Source organism: Pseudonaja textilis, chromosome 4 (assembly GCF_049901715.1).
Source record: "Pseudonaja textilis isolate UNSWEBS1 chromosome 4, rPseTex1.2, whole genome shotgun sequence".
In the NCBI taxonomy this organism is placed as follows: Eukaryota; Metazoa; Chordata; class Lepidosauria; order Squamata; family Elapidae; genus Pseudonaja; species Pseudonaja textilis.
The window spans coordinates 13765041-13792775 of NC_141993.1; the positions used below are offsets into that span (position 1 = coordinate 13765041).

At 40.7% G+C, this 27735-nt stretch overlaps 1 protein-coding gene across 4 annotated transcripts in view; it reads right to left on the minus strand.

The window, feature by feature from the left end:
• ZSWIM8 (zinc finger SWIM-type containing 8) overlaps window positions 1–27735 on the minus strand; it is a 76208-nt gene that overhangs the window by 12039 nt on the left and 36434 nt on the right. For 3 of the 4 annotated variants that reach the window (XM_026711049.2, XM_026711048.2, XM_026711052.2), the window contains 16 exons: window positions 26633–26714; window positions 26154–26274; window positions 23853–24054; window positions 22593–22768; window positions 20629–21628; window positions 19674–19805; window positions 17289–17468; window positions 15783–15966; window positions 14854–14952; window positions 14482–14606; window positions 9882–10116; window positions 9286–9438; window positions 7272–7494; window positions 6773–7062; window positions 4819–5042; window positions 435–917 (listed from right to left, as the gene is read on the minus strand). In XM_026711049.2, the coding sequence (XP_026566834.1) occupies window positions 435–917; window positions 4819–5042; window positions 6773–7062; window positions 7272–7494; window positions 9286–9438; window positions 9882–10116; window positions 14482–14606; window positions 14854–14952; window positions 15783–15966; window positions 17289–17468; window positions 19674–19805; window positions 20629–21628; window positions 22593–22768; window positions 23853–24054; window positions 26154–26274; window positions 26633–26714 (3909 nt within the window). The remainder of the gene's footprint in view (window positions 1–434; window positions 918–4818; window positions 5043–6772; window positions 7063–7271; window positions 7495–9285; window positions 9439–9881; window positions 10117–14481; window positions 14607–14853; window positions 14953–15782; window positions 15967–17288; window positions 17469–19673; window positions 19806–20628; window positions 21629–22592; window positions 22769–23852; window positions 24055–26153; window positions 26275–26632; window positions 26715–27735) is intronic. The other variant, XM_026711050.2, reaches the window with a different exon arrangement.

Genomic DNA, 27735 nt, shown 5'->3' on the forward strand with positions numbered 1-27735 from the left:
CATCCACGTGTGCCTTTCCTTCTGAGTTGGCCCCTGTTCCTTAATTGTTCTCCTCCCCTGACAGTTCTGCGCATACGTGCATCTGGAACAGGCTTCAGCTGTTCTTCTTCCCCACTTATCTCTGACTCCAAAGGCAGCTGGGAAATGCAGAGCATTTGTCAGAGCCTTCCCCAGACTCCAGGATTGCCCCAAGTTTCTCCCCAACCTGCTCACTGTCTGAGTCTGCCACCAGCTCCCCTGGCAGACCGCAACATTCCCTTGAACAAAAAAACAAAAAAACCCTCCCAACATCCCTGCTTGCAAATTGGAAAAGAAATAAAATGCCATTTCTGCCCAGCCATTGCGTAGCCTTGTCATCTGCATTGAAGAGTAGATATGCCACAGCCAAAGTACTTATTCTAGACTGTTTTTCTAGATGGTTACAAACAACATACCTGTGGATAAGCAGAACCAGGCACCGGGAAGACTGCTGGCCTTGGCATGTGCTGAAGAGGATGGCCGATGTATTGAGGATTGCAAGGAATGTGGGTCTGGAGTGTCGTATAGGGGTGCAGGCCCTGGGTGTGTGCATGTGCCATCGCTGGTCCTGCCACAGTGTGCTGCTGGTATATGGTTGACCCCACTGAGATCACAGGCACTACTGTTGCTGCTGCTGTTACCGCAGCAGCCACCGTTACTGTAGCGGATTCTGATGTCACTCTGGTGTCTGGCAGGCCACGGACTGTTTCGCATGACGCCCGAGCTCCATTTGCACTGCAGCCTGTTGCTCCTTCCCTCTGGGCAAGAGTTCCCCCAACTGTTTGCTCATACAACCAGTACCACTGATGAGCAACCTCAAACAGAACTTCAGGATAAACTCCGCCGCCTTTGGCTGCCTCTTCTACAGCCAAGCAAGCCTTCTCCAACATTAGATTATCCTGCAAATTCAAAAGCTACATTGATTCAAGGTATTTATAGGAGTCTTCAGAAATAACCATTTAGACTATTAGAACTATTTAATTATAACTATTAGAATGAAATACAACTAAAGGCTAAAAGGCAACAAAACTAGCAGTACAAAACAATCAGGCATGGAAAAGGCTAGCGTAAGGCTTTCATGCTCCTGAACTGCAAAGGGAACAGCTACCTCCCCCTCTGGCTGAGCAAAACGAATCAATGATAACTAGCCTCTGCAAATTTAAAATATATTGTAACTATGAAAATCTGGAAGAAAAAAGAGAATTTTTAGTACAATATTCCGCTGAACACAGTACGAAATATAAAACTGAGTGATCAATTTTATTATCTGCATGAAATTATTAAAGATATACACTGTGTGCACAATTATTAGGCAAGTTGTATTTTGGGGGATTAATTTTATTGAACAACTACAATGCTCTCGGTTAACCCAAAACATTAATAAACCTCAAACCTGAATATTTAAGAAAGTGAAACTGATGTTTTGGCTTTCTTGGGAAAATAAAAATAAAGGCAAAGGTTCCCCTCGCACATAGGTGCTAGTCGTTTCCGGCTCTTGGGGGCAGCGCTCATCTCCATTACAAGGCCAAAGAGCCAGAGCTGTCCAAAGACATCATGTGGCCGGCATGACTAAATGCTGAAGGCGCACGGAACGCTGTTTCCTTCCCACCAAAGGGGTCCCTATTTTTCTACTTGCATTTTTACATGCTTTCAAACTGCTAGGTTGGCAGAAGCTGGGACAAGTAACAGAGGCTCACTCCATTACATGGCGCTAGAGATTCAAACCACTGAACTGCCGAGCTTTCTGATCGACCAGCTCAGCGTCTTAGCCACTGAGCCACCCTTCTTAGGAATACGTGTGTGCACCATTATTGGGCAACTATTAATGCGTAGAATCATTCTGCAAACAAATGAAAAACAAAAATTTCCCCATCCCACTTGTTTATTTTCATCTGTTAAAGTGAGAATAATAAAAAAAAACCAGTTCAAAATGTACAAATAAACATTTCCGACATTTCAAAAAAAAAAAAAAAGGACTAATGACCCATATAGACATCCTTCTTTTCAATAACAGTCAAAAAAGCCTTCCATTCATGGAGTCTTGTCAGTTTCTTAACCTGCTGACAATCAACATTTTGTGCAGTAGTAACCACAGCCTCCTAGAGACTGGGCAGAGTGGTGTACGGTTTCCCTTCACCATAAATCTCCCATGTAGGGAGGGCTCACAAGTTCTCAATGGGTATCTTAGAGCAAGAAGGGAAAGTCCCTAGCCGAATAGCTCTTGGAAGCAGAGGGGGCTACAATGGAAGGTGCTGGGGTTCACCACTCACCAGAAAAAGAAGCACACGGGTAACTTGCAATCCGCAATACAATCAGCCAGTTTATTGTACAAATTCAGGCAATTAGCTTATTTAGTTACAGTAATGTAACTTAAAACATAAGGCAGAGACCTTTTTGTGTCCTTGAATGCATTCATTTTTCCCCAATTAAGCCTTCCCCAAATCTTTTAGGACTAAGGAGTGTCCTTCAATAGCTCAGATGAGGAAGGAGCCCGTGTCATTATTCTTTCGTCTTTAACAGCTTTACTGGCTAGCCACACAGTGGAGGACTTCAGTGCATACGATGGAGCATTGTCCTGCATGAAAATCATGGTCTTCTGGAAAGATGCAGAATTTGTCCTGTACCACTGCTTGAAGAAACTGTCTTCTAAAAACTGGCAGTAGGTTTGGGAGTTGATTTTGAGTCCACCTTCAACCCGAAAAGGTCCAACTAGCTCACTCTCATCTCATAAGTCCATCAAACCTTTGACAAATATGTCTTCAGATATTTCTTGGTCCAATCCTGCCATTTCAATGTATGTGTCCTGTTCAGTGATGGTTGGGTTTCAGCCTTCCTTACTGTGGCCATGTCTCTAAGCATTAAACCTCTTGCATTTCTGGGCACTCTCGGTAGGTCGCAGTTCTGGAATATGACAGCACTGGAGGATAATGGATTGCTGATAGCTTCACATTTGGTTCTTCTTAAATCTTTGGCAGTTAATGTGTGTCTCCCCCATTTCATGCAATCCTGCTGACTATTTGCAACAAAACACTGATGGTTCTGTGGTCATGCCCCCCAATATCTTAGTAATTTTAAGAGTGCTGCATCCCTCTGGAAGACTATTTCTACAATTTCTGACTTTTCAGAATCAGTTAAATCTCTTTTTTGGCCCATTTTGCCTGAGGAAAAGAAGCTTCCTAATAATTATGGACATGCTGATATAGGGTGTTGATCTCCTCAGACCACGTTACACAAAAGCACATCACCTGGTATACTTACATCCACTAAGTATTCAGGTTTATACAGCTGGGAGGTAGAAATATGCATTGCCTAATAATTGTGCACACAGTATAGATGTGGAAATGGTTGTACCTTATTTGTTTTAATTCAGTTAATAAAACTATAAAAAAACCAATCTTTGCCACAACACAAGTTGCTAGATAGTGTTATAACTTCACTCTAAAGAACTGAAAAACAGGACTTTCCAGTTTGAGCTTCTTCGCAGACAGACCGAAACCGCGATCGTGCGCAGTTTCGATCCGTGCTCGCCGCTGGAGCGCCCCGAGCTGGCTGGTTTCGGGGCTAAGCCACCCCGTAGAGGTGGTGAAGAGGGGGGAGACTGCCTACAGGGTTGAGGAGAGCCGCATCTCTCCTCCTCAGCTGGCCATCACTCCCTTTCCCGAAGGCGGTTGCAGCGGTGGTCAGAAATGGCCACCTCAAAGAAGAACTCGACCGGAAAAGAATGTGCAGGAGGAAGATAAGAAGAGAAAGTTTTGGTTGACCAGGTTAAACTGCAAAAGCAACAAGACGAATGGAATTTAAACTAAAAAAAAAGTAACATTGTTCCCAAAGAGGATTTTGAAGCAGCGAAGGAGAGAGAAAAGGGAAAGGATTTGGTTTTTTTTCTTCTCTCCCTTTCCCTATACTGACAGCTAAATAAGAAATTTGAAAAAAAAAAAATCCACTCTGACATCAATAGGCATTTAAGCTGAAAATAAAATGTCAAAGGGATAATAAAGATTTCTGGATACTTAAAACCTTTTAAAAGCAGGAAAGGAGAGAAAAAGAATAAAAGGGCAGGATCTGGAAAAAAGGGAGACTGCCTGGAATTAAAAGGAATTTACAGTAAAACCTCAACAAGACTTCTAAAATATACATTTTAACTAAAAATTGGCTACAAAATAGTAGAACTTCAGGAAGAGAAAGTAGAATGTACCAAGCAGAATTCAGTTGGAAGTTATGTTGAATGTTATAACCTCAAGGTATATATTGAAGCTTAAATAGGAGTTGAATGGATAAAATTAAAAGATATAAAGGTGCCATACTCCAATTAGTAACTACAGGAGAAAATGTGTTTAATGAGAAAAGAAAATATGAAATTGAAACAGGACAGACAAAAGTATAAATATAATGATTTGAACTGATATGAGATAATTAAAATAAAATTGAGAAAATTAAGAGAGGAGCAAAATATGTAGAAAATGTAAAACAGTAATAAGATATGAAATAGAACATAAAAGTGAGCATGAAATTGAGTTTGTGTCTGTATGAAGAAGTGTAACCCGGGACCACGCTATTTTAATAAAAAGATGTTTTATTTGTATTATGGTTTTTTTTGTGTGAAAACCCAAATAATTTTTTTTTAAAAAAAGAACTGAAAAACAGGGGAGATCAACTCTAAACAACATAGTTGTGGATGTGTTTATCCAAGAAGCGCAGTAGCCCACATTTCAGCCCTATTCCACAATGCCCTAAAAAAGCTAGCCCGAAGCTTGTATTTGCTAGGCGTTGAAGTGGATCAAAGACGTCTGAATTGCTTACCTGCTCTTTGCACTGGACCAGGGCTCTCTGGATTTCATTGGGGTTCAAGGCATGTGCATGTGGCAAACAACTCAATGCCAACTCGGCAGCTGATCGCACCATGTTGGAATCCCGAGCTCTTGAAGCTCTGTCAGCCAACGATGCCACTTCTGGGGGAGTTAGGTGTCCATCCCAGCATTCCACCAAGATATTCAAGGCTGCACTGCCAATCTCCATGGCTTGCCCTAGAGGCCAGAGAAAAGGACAGAAGAAAGTCCGGTCAGATATTAGGTCTGTATATCAAGGAATCTCTTTTAATTATTTCCAGTGATTAAATTATTACCTCATTACAAAGGAAAATATCTTGGACAACATTAAGGACCCAAATCAGACTGAATAGAGACTAGAAATAGGCAACCTATGGCCTATTTTCCTGCTGCTCCCATTCTACCGACACTGTAAACTCACAGGGTCTGTTACCAAAATTCCACAGTTCTGAATGCATGCAGATACTTCTTGCACCTGACCAAATTCTGCCATCGGATCTCCTACATGAGGTACCTGACCATTCCCACCTAGAACTTGTAACTGTACTGCCCGCTTCTACTAATAGACAGCCTGTCGACTGATGTAGAACAGATCAGGCCCCCCTTTGGCAGGCACCAAAGAGTTCCTAGAGCATGTTGCTGAAACGCAATAGGCGGCCACTGAAGTAGGAGCATGATTTTCATTAAGAAAAACTGACACAACAAGTGTTAAATCTCCAAGGGATTTAAGAAAATTATTGGAGGAGAGCTGACAAGCTGATTTCCATTTCACTGGTGTCCAGATAGCAAGTAATAACTGTATGCTGTTGCTATTCCAAATTTAACCACACATATATGTCACCATGCTTTCTCTCACAGCGCACAAGAAGCTGCATCGCAGGTTAGAAGCCTGTTTTTCACAGCATTCATCCTCACATCAGGTGGAAGAAAGCAAGCTCAACTCTGTCCGGGCTGTCTGTATACCTAACCAACATTATCCCCCCCACATGCTAAAGAGAAGAGGAAGTGGGCTCATTCCTGCCCATTCAGCCACCTTTCCCAGGAAAAACCTTGGCTATTGTATTTATTCTTATTTGATACAGGAGCTTCAATAAATCCTGCCACTTGCCACAGGGAAGGAAGTCAAACTAGCAACTTCAGTAATGGCAAAAAAAACACCTTCCCTTTTTCTAGAAACAGTGTTTTCCTTGAATTTGCTGGCTGCCCAAGCTTTGTTAAAAGCAAATTGTAGCTATTCATGTTAGACAAGATAATATAATATAAACATCTAAGCATCTTCTAGATGGCCAATTCTCAAGGGGCAGGGGAGAGGGATATGGCCCTGGTGGCCCTAGAATGTATTTCCTGGAAAGCATCTAACAGGGGCTACAGCACACACCGAGGGGGCTACAGAGAAGCAGAATGGGTTATTGCCTTGTGGTTGACCAAAAAACACACCAGTTATCCAATATTGGGAACTGAAGAGGGAGTTCACAGGAGAAAAAAATCAGAAGGCAAAAAAGGTTAAGAAACATCGCTCTGGACCCAATGTCTTCATTAGCACAGAAGCTAAGCTTTACAAACTGATTGCTAAAATTAAAAGCTTTTTTAAATTTTATGACATGGGACCTATTAAGACTGACAAAAATCAGTTTTTGAATAGAAATTCAAGAGGGTTCAGAGTGACTCAGAGCTATTATTTGTCTTTGGAGCAGTGCACGCTTCCCACATGTCTATATGGTGATCCCATGCAAGTTCATTCTCCCTATCGCTCACACTGATCTTTTTCACAATAGAAAAACTACACCTGTAAATGTGAATGTAGTAATTACAATTTTCATGAACACTGGTTATAGCAGGAAGCTACTTGGCAAGGTTTTCAAATGTGGGCTCTTTAAAAATAAGACAGGCATGTTGTGTGGAACGGCTCGTGCAGATACGATTCCCACCTGTGATCCAAGAGACGTGAGAAGAGTAAGTCCGAGAGAGCCAGTTTGGCGAGACAAAGTTGTGCAGTCCCAATGCATAGAGTCCAATCTCAAAGGCGCAGAGGTGAAGGTTGCGATGAGGCCCTTGGTGGCCGCCACTCGAAGACGGATGGGTGAAAATGGAGGTGCTGCTGTTTCCTCCAGCCTTAATGAGAACCGTCTTGGCCAACTCAAAATAGAAGTGAGCAGCCGCCTCTGAGGGCTGATTTGGGACATGGGGGGCATGGCTCTCCGGTCGCCTGCCCTTGTACCTGAAGGAAGGAAAACAAAATAGCCATTAAACGAGTTGAAGTGAAACCCAAATAAAGCAAGACTGAGATGTCTCCAAAAGGTAACAAAGCTCCAATTTCTAACGGAGCCTCTCCCTGCTTTAGAGACTCTTTCTTGGGCTAAATGCAGGTCAGAGCCAGGAAACGTTTGTACCATAAAGGCACCGTTCTAGATGAGCAGCAGCACCCACCTCCCAACCTCCACAGTCTTTGCACGTGCCCCGCCGCTGGCCCTCCGGCTTCCACTGGAAGAAGAGGAGCCCAAGGAATCACTGGAAGAACTACTGATGCTGTCACTGTCCTGCCCCCGGCCCCAGGAGGTAGTTGCCCAGCCCCCTCGCAGGGGGCGTCGACTGAGGGTGGGAGAACTGTCAGAGGTGGTTTCTGGGGCACTGCTGTCAATGCTTGCCATTCCTACAAGGCAATGAGAAGAGGTTAAATAAGCTTAGAGGGCACAAAATAATCAGACCACAATATGGAATATACCACCTCATTTTTTTCAGTATTCACAGGATTCTGCAGTTAAGTTCAAATCAGCAACTAGAAAATAGACACCATTTGTTTGAGAACTTCTGGTGGCTACCAGTTTGAATTGTGTCATGTTAGGAAACATTACAGGCTATAATACTGCTCTGATTTGCAAGAGTGTTACATTCAGTTACCGAGGAATGGATATTAATGCTTATCAAAGAATTCTCTTCCAGTTTGGCATATGGAAATATACAAGGGACAAGCTTGACTCTTGTGTGTTTCCATATGCCAAACTGAGCCATCTTATTTGCCAACTGAGCCACCTTACTAATTTGAGTTAATTATTTGCCAAACCCTGAACATTATTTACAGCAACAGACAGGCAAACTCCCCTGTTCACCAAAAGATTGGAGGAAATACTTACTTCTTTATTTCTAAATAATTTACAAATTCAATTATGATACATAGCTTGGTAGCACCAAAAGAAATTACAATCAACTTCACAGACTATACACATTTACGCTAACGTAGATGTTTTTTTTCCCTTTTCTTTCCATTCAATTATGTACAATTCTCGGAGACTTGATTTCCTAGTAAGGTTTTTTAGAAGTATCTTGCCACTGTCGTCTTCTTAGGGACGAGAGAAAGTGACTGGCCCAAGTTCACCCAGCTGCTTTGCCTAAGGTGGGACTAGAATTCAGGGTTTCCCAGTTCCTAGGATGATGACGTGACCACTATCCAAACTGACTCTCCAATAGATATCCGGTAACTCTGCCCCAAGTTTCACAATCCTATAAACTCTTGTAATATTCTCAATCTATTTCTTACCATATTCTGACTTCTTTACGCAGCAACAATTATTAAAAGTTTGGTAATGTAACACCTCAAAGATTTTTAGCTATTTCTGATTGAAAAGAACACACTCATATGGCATTGTGTGATTCTGCAGATTTTCATGAGTTTTACTAATCTATACTTTGGGTCCCTTCACTTTTTTTAATTGGGAGAAAAATAATTCATATCATTATTTAATTTACAAATGTAATAATTGCAAAGTTACAAATAAGAAATGCATGCTTCAGCTAGCTATTTGCAAGCCTATCACCAACATGAGTACTTTATAAGCGCTTTGGGAGTACAGTGGTTAGAATGCAGTATTGCAGGCTAATTCTGCTGATTGTCGGGGGTTTGATCCTTATTGGCTCAAGATTGATGCAGCCTTCCATCCTTCCGAGGTCGGTAAAATGAGGATCTAGATTTTGGGGGGCAATATGCTGACTTTGTAAACTGTTTAGAGATGACTGTAAAGCACTACAAAACAGTATATAAGTCTAAAGGCTACTGCAATTTATATGGCTTCATTAAAATATGTATTTGTATACCTCTGTACATGTCACATTATATTTTACTTTAATGGACATTTTCAGCATCATTAAAACTGGCGCGAGAGAGGGAGACAAAGCCCCAGGTCACAAAAAAGATAACTAATTAATTTTGAACTTCAACAAATCCATCTCGAGAATAGTAGATTAGGATATAATTAACAGTTCAGATAGGTTTTCCATTCATAATCAATGAACGAGCATTTTTTCATTAAAATGTTCCCCGATGTCAGCCAGAACCTGCCTCCTGTCTGGCAATCTTTGCCTCGATGTTGTCCCCTCTTGCAGGAACCTCTGAACCATCACAGGTCTTCACCCAATAGCAGAGGTGTGAAGTCCACCCCCAAGTTACCTGTGTGCTTCTTTTTCTGTCTGACTGGTGAACCCCAGCATCTTCCATTGTAGCCCCCTCTACTTCCAAGAGCTATTCGGCTAGGAACTTTCCCTTCTTGCTTTAAGATACTGGATTCCACAGGTGGGTCGCAGGGGGATCTCTGAGGGTTCTCTGGGGAAGCACAAAGGGTCACTTAGAAAGGCAGTAAGGGGAAAGAGGAAGACCATTTGCAAACAAGGATCTGTATTGATGCTATCACCATAACTCAGTTCCTTTCCTACATAAATATTGAAAGTTAAAAGTCAGGGGTAGATATTCACAGGCTGATTCGGTATCCCTTTTCCCAAATGGGAAAAAATTCCAGTTAACGTATACTGTATTAATGTATAATGTATTTTGCAGTTGGAAGAGAAAGTCCTAAAAATAAGAAAAGCTTCTTTTTGGAATTATTCTACAATAAATGACAAATCGTTTTAAGAAAAGCTGTAACTGAAAACTTTCAGGTAACCATAAGACTGAAGCCTTTACATCAAGAAAATAAAAGCTTTTTATTTCCTATTTCTCCTGGTCATGAAAAAAGGGCAGTTGGTGTCCTGTGTCACAGCTGTCCATACCTTGGGTAGTCTTCTCCATAAAGGGTTCAGAAGGATTGCTTTGGACTGCCGGTGGTACACCTGTCTGCTGAGCAACAGATGTTCCTGGGAGATGTTGCATGGGTGCAGTTGATTGGGTAGCATGTTTGGAAGGAGATTTCTGATTAGGTACTGTAGGCTTGCTGGATGAGTAGAATGAACTCAGAGTTTGAGGTTTGTGTGTCTGACTTTCCCTGTCCAGCAGCTTATCTAAGATCTACAAAACAGGGAACAGGAGAATGCAGAGGTTACTCTTTGAGCTAAATACTTCGGGAATGGAAAGGATAATGTGGCATAATCAAAATTCATCTAAAATCAGAAGGGGCTGGGCTCATATGACAGGCATGAGGCTACGTTCTCATGGATGCATATGCAGCTAATCAGTCAGTTTATTGTACAAATTCAGGCAATTAGCTTATTTAGTTACAGTAATGTAACTTATAACATAAGGCAGGGACCTTTTTGTGTCCTTGAATGCATTCATTTTTCCCCAATTAAGCCTTCCCAAAATCTTTTAGGACTAAGGATTGTCCTTCAAACTCTGGCAGAATCAGAAGAAAGAAACTTATGGCAAACGTATATTCTAATTTAATCTTACAGTACATTAATTCATTACAGTAAATCTGAATATTTAAAAGCAATCCTCTTCTATCTTGATAAGAATTCCAATTTTGTTGTCCCCAGAACATGTCCTTGACTTATGAAATTATATTTATATTTGCATGCAGTCTATTCTTAAAGGCTCTGGGCAGATGACAAGTAAGATCAGCATAAAATAAAAAGTCAATTTCCTCAAAAATAATAAACCCATACATATCATCATCATCATTATCATCAGTTCCTGTGTAGAGCACATTGGGCCGCAAGTGTTTTCAAGCAGTTTCTATCATTTGCAGCATCTTCAGCATCATCCGCAGGGACATTAATACTCTTCAGACCTTCCTTAACTCTTTGGTGCTAGGTGTTCCAAGGCCAGCATCACTTCCTTCCCTGCAGGAAGCATCCAAGGTAGCACAATTTTGGGGTGCAGGTCTTTGGGCATGGCCAACAAGCCGCATTCAACATTCATCCACAGTTCTCAGTAGGTGTTCTTAATCTGACCTTTGTAGTACTTTTTCATTAGTGATGCGGCTATGATGAGAGACATGGAGGATTCTTCTCAAGCAGCATTGCATTGTTGGAAAACATTTATCGGTTTAATCATCTTGGCTGTGCATTTCCATTAAACGGAGCGTAATCAATTTTATTGACTTCAAAAAGTTGATTGACTCAATTCATCAAGTATCATTATGGAATGCTGTAAAATGCTTTGGTATTTCTCAATGTTTTATAAACATCTTTAAGAGCCTGTATTATAACTTCAGCTGCTATGTACAAATGGAATCTGGCAACACAGCTTTCTTTAACATCAATACAGGAGTAAGACAGGGATGTATGCTTTCGTCATTCTAGTTTCTCCTTTCCGTGGACTTTGTTATGCATAGAGCAATGGATGCGCAGTGGTTAAAGTGCAGGACTGCAGGCCACTTCTGCTGACTATTGGCTGCCTGCAATTTGGCAGATCGAATCTCATCAGGCTCAAGGTTGACTCAGCCTTCCATCCTTCCGAGGTGGGTAAAATGAGGACCCAGATTGTTAGGGACAATAGGCTGACTCTGTAAACCGCTTAGAGAGGGCTGTAAAGCACTATGAAGCGGTATTGCTATTGCTATAACCTTAGCTTTGGCATCCCATAGGCAACAGCCCATCTAACAGATTAGATTTTGTGGATGACATTGCATTGCTTGGTGAAACAATGAGGTTCTTACAAGAAATGACCACTAGCTTAGAAACTGAGGCCAAAAAGATTGGCTTATGTACAAATCTTAGACCAAGTTTATGCAAGTTGGAAGTGCTCAGGATAATATGCCTGTAGCAGGTCTTGTCCAGGCTATAAAACAAGTCCAACAATGTACTTATCTTGGTAACAGTATGTCTATTGATGGAGGTATACATGAGGACATTAACCATCAAATTGGCCATGTTTCGACAGAACATCTTGTTATACCGACAACAACATATGCTTGTGAAACCCACACATAACTCAAACAAAAATAATATCAAAATAACAAAGCAAGAATATAGGCAGTCATGCATGTAAGAGATTCCAACCTTCAATGACAACGTAGCCTGTGCTAAATAAGTTTTAACAATTTTTTTTTCTAAAAGCATGACAGAAGGAACAAGATTGAATCCCCATGGGGAGTTACTTCAAGAATATGGGATCACCAACACCAACACCACCAAGAACAACAAAAACCCATTTACTTTTGAGGATCTACTAGAGGAATGTTTTAATAGAAGGGATTTGGATGGAGCTGATCCTCTCTGAACTTGTTGGATAGGCAGATAAAGGCAAGGGAAGGTGGTCCTCCGGTATTCTAGTCTAGAATCATGTAAGGTTTTAATGGTGACAATCAATATCTTAGATGCACCAGGAGACCAGCAGACAACGAACAAAGTCTCCAAAGCACAGTATTCATAAAAAACATATCATGATACACTTGCCATTGTCCTGGCCATCATATTTTGCTCAGGTTTTGGGTTGTGAATGAATTCTTTCCAGGTGCACCTCCCAAATCACTTTAAAATATTCAAAATAGGAGTGACTAAGGTACAAGTGATTGTGAAACTGAGCCTTCCAATGCAGGAATGACCACAATTTGTACATACAATTTACCTGTATAAAAATAAAAACTGTAGCCTGCTAATTGAGTAAGAGCTACAAATCAGGGCAATTTCCATAGAATCAGTTAACCAAAACCTCAAGCCATTGTGTCCTGAGTGAATTCAGTTTGAGCCTATTTCTCCCAACAGCCTTCAGTCACTGGATCAGCTGTGAAGCAAGGGATACTGTGGCACTCTGAAAGAGCAGCAGCAGACCATTCTTGCATCCAGGCTTGGAGCAGGATTTTGGCCTGAAATCCAACAGCCAAAGACCCAGATAATCCACTACTAAAAAGAGAAGGTTGCAGGCCAATTTAAAATTAACAAAATAATTGCACTTCATTCTTTCTCTAAAAACACAATGGCTTGAATTCAACCTCCTGTCACCAAGCAAGATATCTTAACCAACCATGAGCAGCAGAGATCCAATTGAGTAGTGGCAAACTTGACACTACAGACAGCCTTGATTCCTCAGTGCCCAGATCACTTCAAACAAAGCTCCTGTTGTCATCTCCAACCCTAACTCTGCCCAACTAGAACTCAACTCTATTTTATAATTGTATGTATGTATGTATATATGTATTCTAATTTTATCTGGCAACAGCTGCAAGAATTCTTCATGGTGACTCTCCAGACCTTCTTGGCAATTGACACTCCTTACAAGGGTCACCTTAAAAAGGGGCTGCTGGATAATGTTCAGCAAATACAGTTAAGAGCAGCAAAGATGTCCCTTTTGCCACTGACTGTCCAGTTAGATTCCTGAGGAGTCTTCCCCTCCAAAAATGAACTGGTTAGCCCCTCTGTTCTTCACTTCCATGAGCTATTCCGGAAGGCAAGGAACTGCAGCGGTTATGTGAAGAGAAGAGGCCACCCCAGTGCAAGTTTCCTTGGTGCTCTCTTATTCCAGTGGATTTTGATCAAATTGCTCACCAGATCTCAGAAACCCCTGAAAAACTGTGAAAACCCGGTGGATCCATTAAGTGCCTGGGGTAGACTGATCTAATCACTCCTTCCTCACTTTTTTGGTTCTTTTTCTTATTTCCATATTACTAGAGTTCTGGAAATAAATTATGGAAAGGAAATAAAGACTCTTTCTATCTAGCAAGACTACCTGATTCGGCAACAGCTTTGCTCCCTATGCCATCCATCTAGTAAACACACAAGATTCATGTTTCTCGCCATGTACATGTACACATCCAAACTAGACTGTTGTCTCTCTGTGTCATATGTGGGTATATGCTTAATTTTGTGTTTATTTATTCTGTCATGGTTATGTTATATTGGAGGTGGAGACCCTTTGCAACGAAATTTCATTTTAATGTATGCTGATTGGCATACATTCAAATGGACAATAAAGCTATTCTATTCTATTCTATTCATCAATTCAGTTCTATTCAGCAGGATAACTTTTGGGGATGTGGGAAAAATGTAAAAGAAACATAGGCCAAATGAATCTGATGGTTGAAAAAGACTCCGAAGACATTATTTGGGCCACAAGTTCAGCAACAGTTGCTAACTCTTCCGTCCTAAGCACTCTTTTCATGGCCTCATGATCAAATTAGAGTATATATTTCTTTTTTTTAGTATATATTTTATTTTATTCATCATAAGTAGAGCATATATTTCTCAGCCCATGCTTCCCAATATACACATGCACACAGAAACATACAGGTGCACACAGGGAAACACACAGGGGCAACTCACACAGCATCCCCCCCTAATTAGACTATCTCTCTCACACGTACACATCAAACGGTACTGTAAATCTTCAAAAGTTAAGTCTTGCGAAAGTTAGTTGGTTTCCAAGAAAACTCTGAAAAGTTTACTTATTTAAAAACAAACAAAAGATTTCTAAACATTTCCAAAAACCACTTACTTTCTTGAGTTTAGACTGATCATCCTTATAAGTGATCATCAGGGCTAAAGCTAGATCGCCTTTCTCTCTTCGAGTACCTTCACAGAGAAGAGGATGCTCTGCTTCACTCACTGTTGTCTTCATGCCTGCAAAGCAGAATCCAAGAACGTTGTCCTACTTTATGTAAGTACTAAAAGGTTCCTACTAGGGCAAGGCATTTTCTCCTAAGTTTTCTGCTTCTGAGGCCTGGGCTTCCCATTATTTCAATTCTATTTAGGTAATGCAAGAAGAGAATTCCACTTCTGCTGAATCCGGATCACTACGTGACATGGGCAGGATCTCTTTTAAAATTATAGGAGCAAATGTAGAGGGGGAAAAAAACTAAGCACTCACCAAGTGCTGCCACGGCTGCCTCAAAGCCAAGTTCTTCATCTCCAGGCATTTCATTGTTCCAATTACGGCTTGGGGGTCTTGACCCTGTAGGGGAAACCACTAGGACAGGAACAGAGATATTAATTAGCTCTGCAGAGAATAAACGTTGCCTGGACTGGTAAAGAAAAAAGCAGTGCAAATATTGTATTTTAACAACTTGTACAATATCGCTACAGTTAAACAACAACATGATCAAATTTTCCTCAATACCATATTGAGACACTTTATCCTACTGAAGACATTTCTTTTACAACTCTAATTGTGATTTAACACATGGCACATGTGGTAATTCAGAATGAAAAGAGGATTGCAGTCACCACAAGGAAGGGTGCATTGTTTTGGCTTCCTCAGACCTGTAAAATATGATCTCAGATTTGGTGCTTTATCTGAAAAAAAAAAAAAAAAATCTGCAGTAGAGATTCGGCAAGAAGTCACCGAAACTGTCCACCTGTTTTAAGAAGCTGGGCATGACACCTGTATAAATTAGAGCAACCTTGTCTCCCCTGGTGCCCACTGAATACTTTGATTCCCATCAGATCCAGGCCAGCAACAGGGATAAATTAGTTTGTACCCCTAAGTTTCTGGTGAGTAATTTATAGGAGGGCTGTCTGTTGGTAATATTAGGACATAGTTAAGGATGTTTTAGAGACTGACTGACAATCCCCTATTCAGATAGGCTTTGTGGTTAAAGATAAGCTCGGGACTTCCATGGCTCCTTCACATGTAAGCAGGTGTTAACAGGGGTACTTTTTTAACCTTACAAAAAACATGAAGTTCTCATGGACACATGAACCAACAGACATAAATGAACAGACTGTGGAAAGCGTAGAGGGATGAGCAAACCTTTCCTCAAGGGGCTTTCTCTTTGGGTAAATATGCAGGGGTTTTACCTGGAGCACATAAGACATCAAATATGAAGCTAGCTAGCATGAGAGGCAGGACAGGGCGGTAATCACACAGTGTTCCTTCCCTCAGCTCTTCAGCCCTCCCCCGAATAGTATTCATCTCGCTAGAGCCAAGTGGGATCTTCTTCAACAAGGCCACGATCTCAGACTCCTGGTATGCCAGCTTGACCTGTGTGATATGGATCAGGGAGAAATATGCACAAGGCTTTTATTTTAATGAACACATTATTGTACACAAAGGCTGGGTAATAATGCTTTGTAGTGATGCGTAAGAATCCTTGCCTCAGGCTGAGAGGACTGTTTTTATCCAGTGAAGGCTACCAAGAAATTCCCTAACTTTGGGGACAAAACTCGATCCATGATCCTCTGCAGAGCCATACAAAAGTCTATGTAAGTCTGTGAAGAATATGCATCTGGAGCTGCACATTTTGGAAACTAAACAAAATAACCAGCTGACAGATTCTATCAAAAGCAATACAGGTAGTCCTTGATTTATGGTTTAGCAACTGTTTGACAGCACTGTAAAAAGTAACTTATGACTGGTTCTCACTTTTATGCCCATCACAGTGTCCCTGCAATCATGTGATCAAAATCTGGGTACTTGGCAACTGGCTTGTATTTATGACAACTGCAGTATCCTGCAGCTATGTGATTGCCAAGGTAGCAGAGAAAGTCATGGGTCTCATTTAATGATCACACTCCTCAGAAATACATTTTCCAGACCCAGTTGTGGTCATAAGGTAAGGACTACCTATACTGTATCACTGTGGGCTGTAAAAAAAGGTCAGCCTATTATAATAGTATTACAACAATAGCATACTAGTTTTTATCCAGGGTTTAGGGGAAATTCTTTCAGCCAAATACTTTGAACCAAGAGACAGAGGTGCAAAACCAAAACCTCAGGCAGTTTCATCAATGATAAAACGTTTCATTATCTTCAGGATTCTCTAGGCACGCAATTTCCTCCCCCCTCCCATTAAAGTGCTAAATAAGCCACCAAATACCGTGTTCCCCGAAAATAAGACTCTTATTATGTTTTTTTGCCATCAAAAAAGACACCAGGTTTTATTTTCAGGGGAAGTCATCCACTGACTAACCTCACTTGCGCGGGTCTCCCCCAGCATGGCTTTGCTGAAGGCCTCGGCAGCCGACGGCAGAGTTCCAGGTTGATCCAGAGCTTTGCTATCAGCCCTAGAGGCCTTCAGGACAGCCTTGCCAGCCTTGCCGGCTGCAGAAGACATGGGTCAGCAAGGCAGGTGTCGGGGTGTGCGAGGCCTGGCTACAACTATCCAAAACTAAGCAGTAGGGCAGCTCCACCCCCCATCTCCACCCTAGCTTAATTTTTACCCATCCATTCAAGTGGGTGGGATCTTAATTAGGGCTTATTTTGGGGAGTAGGGCTTATATTGGGCTCATGTGTAAAAATCAAGCTAGGACTTATTTTTAGGGTAGGTCAAAGTTTGGGGGAAACAGAGGAAACAGGGTACATACCTCCAGAGCCTTGGTTGATGCTGGCGGCCTCTGTAACTCCAGAGCAAACATGCCAATCTGGAAAGCTAGATTGTGATATTCCTGCCGCTCACTCAGTACAGTCAGCAGAAAAGCAGCTTTGGATAAAGTATTTGTTGCCATCCAAGTCTGTTTGCTGGTAGATACTTTGTTTTTCTTTCCCTGTAGGATGGAGAATTAGAAGGAAGGATGTGAATTTCTCTGTGCTTGATTCTATTAAAAAACAATTTAAAAATGATAAGCACGCCTGGGAACTGGTTTCAATTATATGCCATTTTAGAGGCATAAAAACATGGGTTCTTGTCACTCCTTTTTCTTAAGGACTACACGCCTAGTCGTAGCAGCAGCTAACTACTCTTGGCTGAGCAGGATTAGCAGACCTGAATGGGGGATAATCAGGATATCCCAGACTACAAACCACACTAGGAAACTGGGAGAACATTTAAGAAGAAAAGCAACTGCATGTTCCCATGTTGCTTAGCTTAACTTAAGGGAATCCTTACCCTTTTGCACATCTTTAATGTACATATTGGACATGCATATTTATAATCAGAGAAGTGCATTTCAAAACACAGAGCAACTACAACTGAGTAATTAGCTTCATTCCTATTGAAATGCAAACACATCTGATTTCCCAGCCTCAGCTGAAATTCTGATTTCAGGGCAAATTCAGCCTAGGCCAGGGCTATCAAACTTCCAGATGCATCATGTGCTGGCCATGCCCACGCCCGGTTTAGCAAAAGGGGGAGAGAAAGTCCCGATTTGCCACTTGACAGTGCCGTGACAACATGCGTTGGACACCCCTGGTCTCGATCCATCCCAAGAAGGTTATGTGAGGAAAAATCTATATACAGAAAACAAAATGAGCCAATAGAAGCTTTATGAAGTATAACAAAGAATGCTATATATTCAACCATATGAAAGAATAGTATTTGTTTTTATTTGCACTATGTCATAAACCTTTGAAAGTAAAATGCAACTCAGCTTCAGCATCATTAAAGAAGTATTTTTTAATAAAGTGACTTTGTAGATAAAGCATACATTTAAAGGAAAAAAACTCTAAAATTTGCCGTCCATTTTAATGAGCAATTCTGATTTATACTTCCCAATGCTTTACCTTCACACCCTCATTTACTTTAACCAATAGATGTTTTTAGGGGTAAAAAGATATGAGAGTCAAATATACCTGTCTGTCCTTGGAATAAGGATAGGACATAAGTGTGCTTTAAATGAATAAATAAGCAATGTGAGATTTCTTTTCTCTCCAAGGTGACAAAAAAGATGCTCCTCAGAACCACTTCTGAACAATTTTAAGTGAAATGGAGTACCTCTGTAATGTGGAGTAATTATGCCTCACTCAGTTCTTCATCTATTGCGTTACTTGCAGTCATATATTCAGCATTATTTTCTAATATATTTTTTGAGAGCCTGTTTGGTGTTGCGGTTAAACATCAGGCTAAAAACCAGGCGATTGTGAGCTGGGGCCCCCCTTTGGGCACGAAGCCAGTTGGGTGACCTGGGGAAGTCCCTCTCTCCGCTCTTGGGGGAGAGGCCATGGCACATTTGTTACGGGAGTTCCCAGGAATTGGATGCAATTGAACAAAGAAGAAAAATCCCTTATGGCAAAATGAGGGTGAGGCCTCCCTATTTGTATCAAAAAGCATTTCTACTCATTCAGCTATTTTGTTTTAAGATTCAATCACACCTTGCATTAGAATTCAAAAGTTCCTTCAGTGTTTCAGTACCTTTATCATCCAAAATCATATAATCCTCACCATCCACCTTTCCTTGTTCATTTTTAATTCCAACACACAATCCTTGAGGGAGTCCAGTTACTTCCTCTACTCCCTGCAACAGCTATTCTTACTCCCAACTTTATATTTCTTTCAGGTCCATTATCCCACACTGAACATCCTTCTGTAACAGTTGCAAAAAAATTAGCCAAAGCTCTTCAGAAGATGCATCGGTTCTCCTAGTTAGCCTTCGCATAGAAAACATAGATTCATAGGGCTGGAAGGAACCTCAGAGGTCTTCTAGTCCAACCCCCACCCCACTTCAATGGTTAAGGCAGGAGATAACCATTATAAGTACAGGTTGTTCTGCAGCTGACCTGTTGTTTCCCCACCACCATCACAGTGGAGAATGTGATGATGGACAGAAAGCATTACAACAGAGGAAGACAGCATCCAATAGGGAATGATTATCTCAAAATATCACAGCATAGCTATCAACTGGCGCTTCAAAGTAAGGGTTTATACTTATTACAGCATTAACATTATCCACAGCTACACACACATCTAAAACTCCTACTAGCTATTATCCGACTCTGGTCTTCCCGTTTAAATTATGTTTCTATCAGTGTTGTACCTTGGTTGGGGGTTGCTCCACTTTGAGATCAGGAGGGTTAGCCAGTAAGTCTTTTGCAAGTTCCACAGTGAGACGACAAGCTTCACTGCTATAGCCGTGTGCATGAAGAGCCTCTGCGCAGGCAAACAGGACCTGTAAATTGAGAATTGCAGCAAAACCAGTCTAATTCTTGCTTCCTTTTCTCTCCGCTCTCAGTCTTAAGAGGCCTAGGAACTTCACTGCTGAAACTCAGGGAATCTCTTGTTGCCGTTCCCATGGGAGAGATAGACTACAACTGTACTGTTTCTTAAGTCCTCCAATAAGCATATCACAAAAAATAACTCAACTTTCTCCAAGTCCCAGTTCAATCTATCCACTTGTGCGAAATGCCCAACATTCCTTGCACTCCCTTACCAGCCCCTACCTGCACATTTGGAGTGTGTGACTCTTCAGGTCCAACACAGGAGAGGTGCGCAAAGGCTACCGTGCGAGGCAAGAAATAAACTCAGAGAAACACATGATGCTGCCTTGTAGGATCCACATGCTCAAGGCTTTGTAGTCTGACTGACAGTTTAAAATCTCAAGCAGAAGTTCAGTTACGTAAAATCCATTTGGAAATGCAGATACAAAGGATGCAATTCAGAACTTCTGCATGAAACGTGTACCTTACTACCAAATTTTGCACCTTTCATTAACCCTATAGTCTTGTCAAAATGGCTGACATAACACAGCATGCTACAAATTACAATTATGCAAAATATGCCTGAATTACATTCCTTTTTCCTTCATCAAGTGCTACAGATAAAAGTTAACCCAGAAGAATAAATTTATCAATATTGATACAAATATTATTTATAAAGTTGTTCTCTTAGTTTCATAGTCCTTCACTGTTACATAATAAGATAAATGTTTTTCATTCTTCCCAGTAGGAACATATACTGCGGGAGCCTAATGGGTCAGGAGCTTACAGGCCTACCTCCATTCGATTTTCTTGCTCCAAGGGTTTTATTCCAGCAAACATGTCTTGTTCCTCTTCAATCCCACCCTCTGCTTTCTCATCTTCTTCCTTAGCCACCTCCTGGGGATTTAAATAATACACTTGATAATCATCTTCTTCCTCTTCTCCTCCAGCAGCGCCATTTTCCTCCACCTCTTTTGGCTTTGAACATACCCCAGCGCTACTTTCATCAGGGCCATGGAGGTCATCGTCTCCACTGCCCGCCTCCTCCACGGGCTCCTTTGAAAGTTTCTTTGTGGAAGGACTGCTTCTGAGGGTAGGCTCGGTTGCCTCGGAGAAATACACCCCGCCATCATCCTCAAAAGTATCTCTGTAGCTTCTGCTCAACGGGCTGTCGGTGAAGCTGAACGTATTGCTTGCCTCTGCTCCAAGAGCCAAGCTGCTGTCATCTAAAGCCAATTCAGCCAAGTCCGGCTCCAAAGAGCTGTCCTCACTGCTCATACGACGCTTCCCACCGTGTTTGCTGGCTAAGGTCTTTCCCACCGGAAGCTTGCCCTTGTTCACGGCTGTTTTATATGAAGCTTTGTCACCTTCTGCTGAAAGTCTTCTCAGAACCCGCTGGGGGCCTTCAGACACAACTTTCCGTTTCCCAATAAGTTCTTTGGGGCGCACAGCTGGCTCCTGAGAGACAAGCCGTGACCTGTCTCCTAGCTGCAAACATGTCCCCATGGCATCTGTTCCATGGCCTCTCCCTGCATCAGAAAAATTTTCTATACACGGTGGCCTGCAGTTCCTCTGCTGAATGGCCTTTACCCAACAAAAGGAGTTCTTTTTGTCCGCGCTGCTGTAGGTGATGCCTGGAATAGGATACGCCTCCTCCCAATTGAAGTAGCAAGCTTCCACGGCTGGTTTGAATCCATGGAATAACTTCTCAAGAGACTTCTTATGCTGCCCCCTTTTGACATTGTCTATTACCTTCAACTGCCACTGCCTTAGCTGCGTGCACAGGTCCCTTCGCCTAGCCAGCATGGAAGGAAAGAAACAAGTAAGAGGCAAAAGTGACCTATTAAACGCAAACATCAAAATGTATTGTTTGCTCATTTAATTTCTTGCTAATCAAGTGCTCTTACATTTTACCAGAACTCTAATATTCTAATACTTAATTTCATTTTTATGTCACAGAAAAAAATCCTCAAATAATCAAAGCTCCTATGAAAATTCCTAGCACAGATCCTAGTAGCAATTTAGTTAGTTGCCTATACAGCTCATCACAGAGTTCTCCAACATTTCCACCTTTGTGGACCTGTGGGGGGAGAAGAGGGGACAGTTCCATGCAAGTGGAGCATGCAGCTCCATTTGCACAAGTGGTGTGCCTGCGTGCCTGCCGTTCACTTAAATGGAGCCCGTGTGCTAGTCTGCTGCTTGACTAAGTGAAGATGCTTGGGCACATTTGCCAGCAGTTTCTACAGCCCGACTGCAATCCCCTCAGAGCCCACTAGTGGGCTGCGGCCCACAGGCTGGGCACCCCTGGTCTATTGCGTTTGCAAAGAAATTCAAAGGAAATATTCTTAGATCCCACTGGATATGCTTCACGTTTGATATTCTAAGTATATTGTTTGAGTTGTAAGTTATAGGTCTTCAAAAGCAAGATAATGTTTTTAATTAAAAATTTAAAACATGCTTAATAAAAATATAAAGCAAACATTTTTATAGAAAACATGGGAGCAAATACAATACTACTCATTATGACTATGTATTTTAAGGACAAATAGTTAGAACAGGAATTCAAGAAAACACAGGTTAAACTGGCAAAAAGTTTTTAGAATATTTCAATGCCATGTAACACCCATCCATGTTTGGAGTAAGATGCAATCAAGCAAAGAAACTGGATATGAACATTACAACAAAAATAATAGGCAAGTATCCATTACTAGACTTTTGCCAAGGTCCTCTCTGTTTTGGACTTTCAGAATTACACCTACCGGTGAGGGCTGATGGTTGGATCCAAAACAGCAAGTCTCCAAAGAACCACCATCTCATCACACATACTTGCACAAGCATGAGCAGCGACTTCAGACTGACCATTGCTCCGGCCAGTGTGCCCACTTGCACTACTATGGGATGCAGAAGTCCTTACACTGTACCACCAGCCAGTTATCTGTAGACAAAATGATGCAGAATGTCAGATGCTCAAACTTCATACTTATTTTTTCTTAATCCAGTGGACTGCACGATTCTTCAATTCTAACTATTGTCAGAAACATGTGCGAGACATTATAAATCAGAGAGTTGGAAGTCTCTTCTGGTCCAATCACCTGCTCATGGAAGGAATTCTCACATCATCCCAGACAAATGGACAGCCAGCTAATGTTTAGAAATCTCATAGAGTGGAACATCCACACTCTCTTCTAGGAGGCAGGATGTTCCATTATTTATAGCTTTCACACACACAAAAATCTTCCTGAGTATGGATGTCCATGTTTAGCTTCCATCCATCTATTTTTATTCTACCTCCAAGCGTTATGGAGATTAAATCCATATCTTGTTCTTCAAACATTAAAAGATTGCTGTCATGTCTCTCTTAAACTATCTCAACTTTAGCTTAAAAATTATTTTACCATTTATTTTTAGGGTTTAGCTCTCCTCCCCCTCACAATTTCCCCCATCTCCTCTGCATTCTTTCCTTATTGTCCTTCTCATACTGAGAGAACCAGAATTCAGCACATCATTCTAAGTGCAATCTGACTAGCGCAATACGGAGCAGTACTATTTTTTATGATCTCATTGCTATATTCCTGTTGATGCAACCCAACTGTGTCGAAGTGAATTTTTTCATTCTTTTGTGGGATTAGAGACCAAAAATCAGGGCTTTGCCTCCATGAGTCTTAACACACCAATTTCCTGCTTTATTTGGCCAAAAATAGCACCATCACAGAAAAACATGGGCTGAATATATATGCAATAGAGCCTTACAGAAATAGTATTTCAATTACTGCCTCTTTTTTTGGCTAAACACATTTAAAAAATAAACCACCAAAAATTGGCTAAATTCTAGAAATGGAAATGGATGGTGTCCAAACAATCGTTTGTGGAATAGCCACCTCTGTTCTAACACTATATTGCTGTACTGTTAGGCATTTTTCTAATTCTTCATTTTCCTTCAAATTTCTAGATAAGCGACATGACCATTCCATCCCATGCACAAGTTTCCGTGAGAATTTGTTTAAGAAAGGAAGTAATACCTGTTCATATGTTAGACACTGGTCTGTCAAGATCTCCAGAAGAGGAGCTGCGTTGGTATCCCGTCTCTTAAACATCTCACGTACAATTGAAAGCAGGTTCCATATGCCTTCTGGTTCTCTCCCTCTCAGGGGGCGTAACAGACAGGCCCACTCAGCAGCAGCTGGGGGCTCCGTAGAGGACAAGTACATGGAGTTCACATCACTGTACCGTTGGAAAAAGTGGGTGGGGGGAGGAGATGGCAGAACTTAAAACTGATGCTTGAACATCGGATAATAATTTATGAAACTCTGAATGTAGGAGACTTCTTTATAGATTTTATCTCCTTAATCCATCTGTCCAATCAGGAAGAGTCTAGCACTGTTTAATATCAAAAAAGGACAAGAAGTCAGGTACCAAATGTATGGCAACTCCCTCCCACTAAATCTTTTTGTGTCATTTTAGTCCTCTTCTTCAATTGTTGCTTACTGTAGTTATTTCACCCAAATTAAATTTTGTGATTTTAAAATTAGTTTTCCCTTTGAGCTGCATATGGAACATCAACATTGTGAAATAATGTGGCTGAGATTTAAGAAATCGTAGGTTGTATTTTCAACACAGCCATTTTCTGGCTTTGCTCATAGCACTTTTTCCCAAACAACTGAGCATCAAAATAAGATCTACATGCAAGCTTCAATTTGAAAATATGCACACAGACAGAATTGTATGTCATCCACATACTATTGATACTAAATCTTAAAATTTCAGACAGACTCCTCCAATATTTTACATAACTATAAAATAGGCCAATGACCAGATGATTTAGCAGGTATCTTTCCAGGACCCCTTCGAAAATTGGTTTCAAGAATTCTGTCTATATTCTTATGCTATAAAAATAGAATAACAGCTCTTTTAATTGGACAAATAAATACTAAAAGCACATCAGTACTTATTAGTGGATGAAAGTTCCACTAATTGTGGCAAATTACATTGATAGAAGTAAGTCTCCAAAATTCCTCAAAAATTATCATAGCAAATCACTGAGCAGTTCACCCACTCTCCCATGAGCTAAAACAAAAAAGCAACATTTATTACTGGTAACAGCTATATTGAACAACTTTGAATGAATTCAATGTAGTGTAATTGTTTTTAATCTAAAATAGGAAACTTGATGGATTTCTTGAACTAGAGGTAGCTCAGGTCTGTTATACATACTAGGAATTTTGAAATAGCACAATAGCTGTTTTAGAAATTATAGGGCTGGCCCTTGAATCTCCTTTTTTTAGGAGAAATCCTTGTCCTTTGAAAGGAGGTAGGAATTGCAGCCTCAATGGCAGGAGTTCCTTTAGGATCAATATGAAAGCAGAATTTTCCAGTACTTCAGGGGGACGGGGATTCCTTTGTTTTTATGATCCACATTATCCTTATAGTATCTTCAAACTGGACCATTGAATTGAGAGAATGATTCAGAGGTTGGAGAGACCCAAATTTAGTGTCTCCTTCTCAGAAATAGGAGAGGTTATATATCTTCTCAATGGCTAGGTAGTCTTGTCACAAACAGTGCTCAATGCAAAAGTCAAGAATTTTTTAGACTGCCTGTGGCTACATTATAGCTGCCTTGTACAAAATTGCTATACAGAAGATGTTTCCATACAAACTTTTGTGGCTTTACTGCTAAGCATTTATCCCTCAGCTTAGGTTCCTTTTTTGGCTGCTATCTCCTTGAGATTCCTAGCTTCTACATTCTTCCTGTTCAGCATAATGGTTTGTTCATCCCAGAGATGCACCCTCAGCTGGATCCAACAAAATGGCGAAGGTCAGCTATGGAAAACAGTAGTGGCAGTCCATACATCTAGAAAGTGCAATAGAAATATGTGGCGGACTGTAGGGCTCCCCAAAGGGCAGAAATGGGGGTGGAGGGGCGGGGGAGGAGTTGGTGGGGGAATTGGTGGGGGAATTGAAGAGTTCCTGTGGCCATAAATGTGGATGAGCTCAACTTTTGATCATGTGATTGCGGAGATGCTGCAATGCTGTAATTTCAGAGACCAGCCATAAGTTTACATTTTCAGCACCATCATAACTTCAAATGGTTGCTGAATGATATGTATCAAGGATTATTTGTATACAACTTATGGTTCACATGTTGAAATATAGCTGATCAAATGTATATATAGCTTTCCACCTAAATTTTAAAAAAACATTATCTTTTACTGTCTTTCTAAAACTACAAAAACAAATAGAGTCCAGAAAGGCAAGATGCTGGTGTTTGCATTGGACTTTGCAAATCTGCACAAATTGTAAAGGAAGAAGAAAATTTCAGTTACCTAAATACAACAGGAGAGGGACCACAAAATTTGTGAAGAGTTTTCTTTATATTGTCACTTAATGTAGATTCATCCAAGTACCAGGTGCTTTGATCAGAGGCAGATGGACCAGCAGTAGGATCTTAGGAAAAAGCAGAAATGTTCTTTCAGTTGTTCCAAAGAGTTTGTTTCCCCCTCTACTTATAAGGTTGCAGGTAAAACAAGGAGTGAGCCTTATTTTTACCTCAGAAATACTGAAACAAGTATATATTTGAAACTTGATACAACCTACCTTCCTACTTCTTAATAAGAAAAAGTTTCATATGAACAACTCAAGAGAATCATGATCAGTATACTTAATCTGCTATATCTCTATGCTTTCTAGTTATTGGCAGCCTAAAGTGCTACCATGTTAGAAACTAAATGTATTTGTATATTTGAAAACCATTGTTTCAATTATACTGTTTTAGTATAATAAAATCCACAGCATTATTTATTACCTGGGGCTCCACATACAGTGTTGATGGCAGTGGATTGAGAGGATAGCAGCTCATCAAGTAGACGCTGAGCAGTTGGAAGTATCTAAGAGTAAGAAAAACACGTAATGCTGATTTTAAATATTCTTCTAGAAATAAAGATAACCATGGTAATTTTAATCAAAACCAGATGTTTATTTAAACTAACAAGAAACATCTGGTTTTGATTAAAATTACCATGGTTATTAGTCTTTAAAACAATCACGTCTATTTCTATTTAACCTTAGTATTAATTATGTTTCACTTATATAATTTGAATATCTTTCTTATTTCAACTGCACTGAAGCTTTGCTCAGAATGTAAGCCAATAAAAGAATATTGCAGAATGCAGGCAGTCCTTAACTTACAGCTGTAAGTTTAATGACAACTCAAAATTACAAGTCCTGGAAAAAGTAACTGTCCTATGGTGGCGCAGTGATTAGAAGGCAGTATTGCAGGCTAATTCTGCCGACTGCCAGCAGTTTGATTCTGCTCAAGGTAGATTCAGCTTTCATCAGTAAAATGAGGACCCTGATTGTTGGGTGCAATATGCTGACTCTATAAACTGCTTAGAGAGGGCTGCAAAAGCACTGTGAAACAGTACATAAGTGCTATTGCTAGTGCTACTGTTACAACTGTCACACCATTATCATGGTCATGTGATCACAATTCAAGCATTTGGTAACTAGCTCGTATTTGACTGGTTGCAGCATCCTAAAGTCACTGATTAATAATTTCTTGCTGATTTATGGCAAAATCACACATTGGGGAGCTGGATCCACTTAACAACCACGATTCATTTAACAACTGCTATAAAATTGTTCTAAAACCAGCAACTCAGCATATAACCTCAACAATTTATAACAGAAATTCCCAACTGTGGTTGTAACTTGAGGACTACTTGTAGTTCACCATTCAAAATGACACCTTGGATCTCAAATAGAAACTGCTTGGCCCCAGACATGACCAAAACTACCAAATCCTCTTTGCTGCTGACCACCAGGCTTGAAAAAACAGCTTTTAACTTAGGAAGTTAATGCTCTGCAGAACAAACCAAATATTCAGGTTCCAGCATTTTTTTAACTACA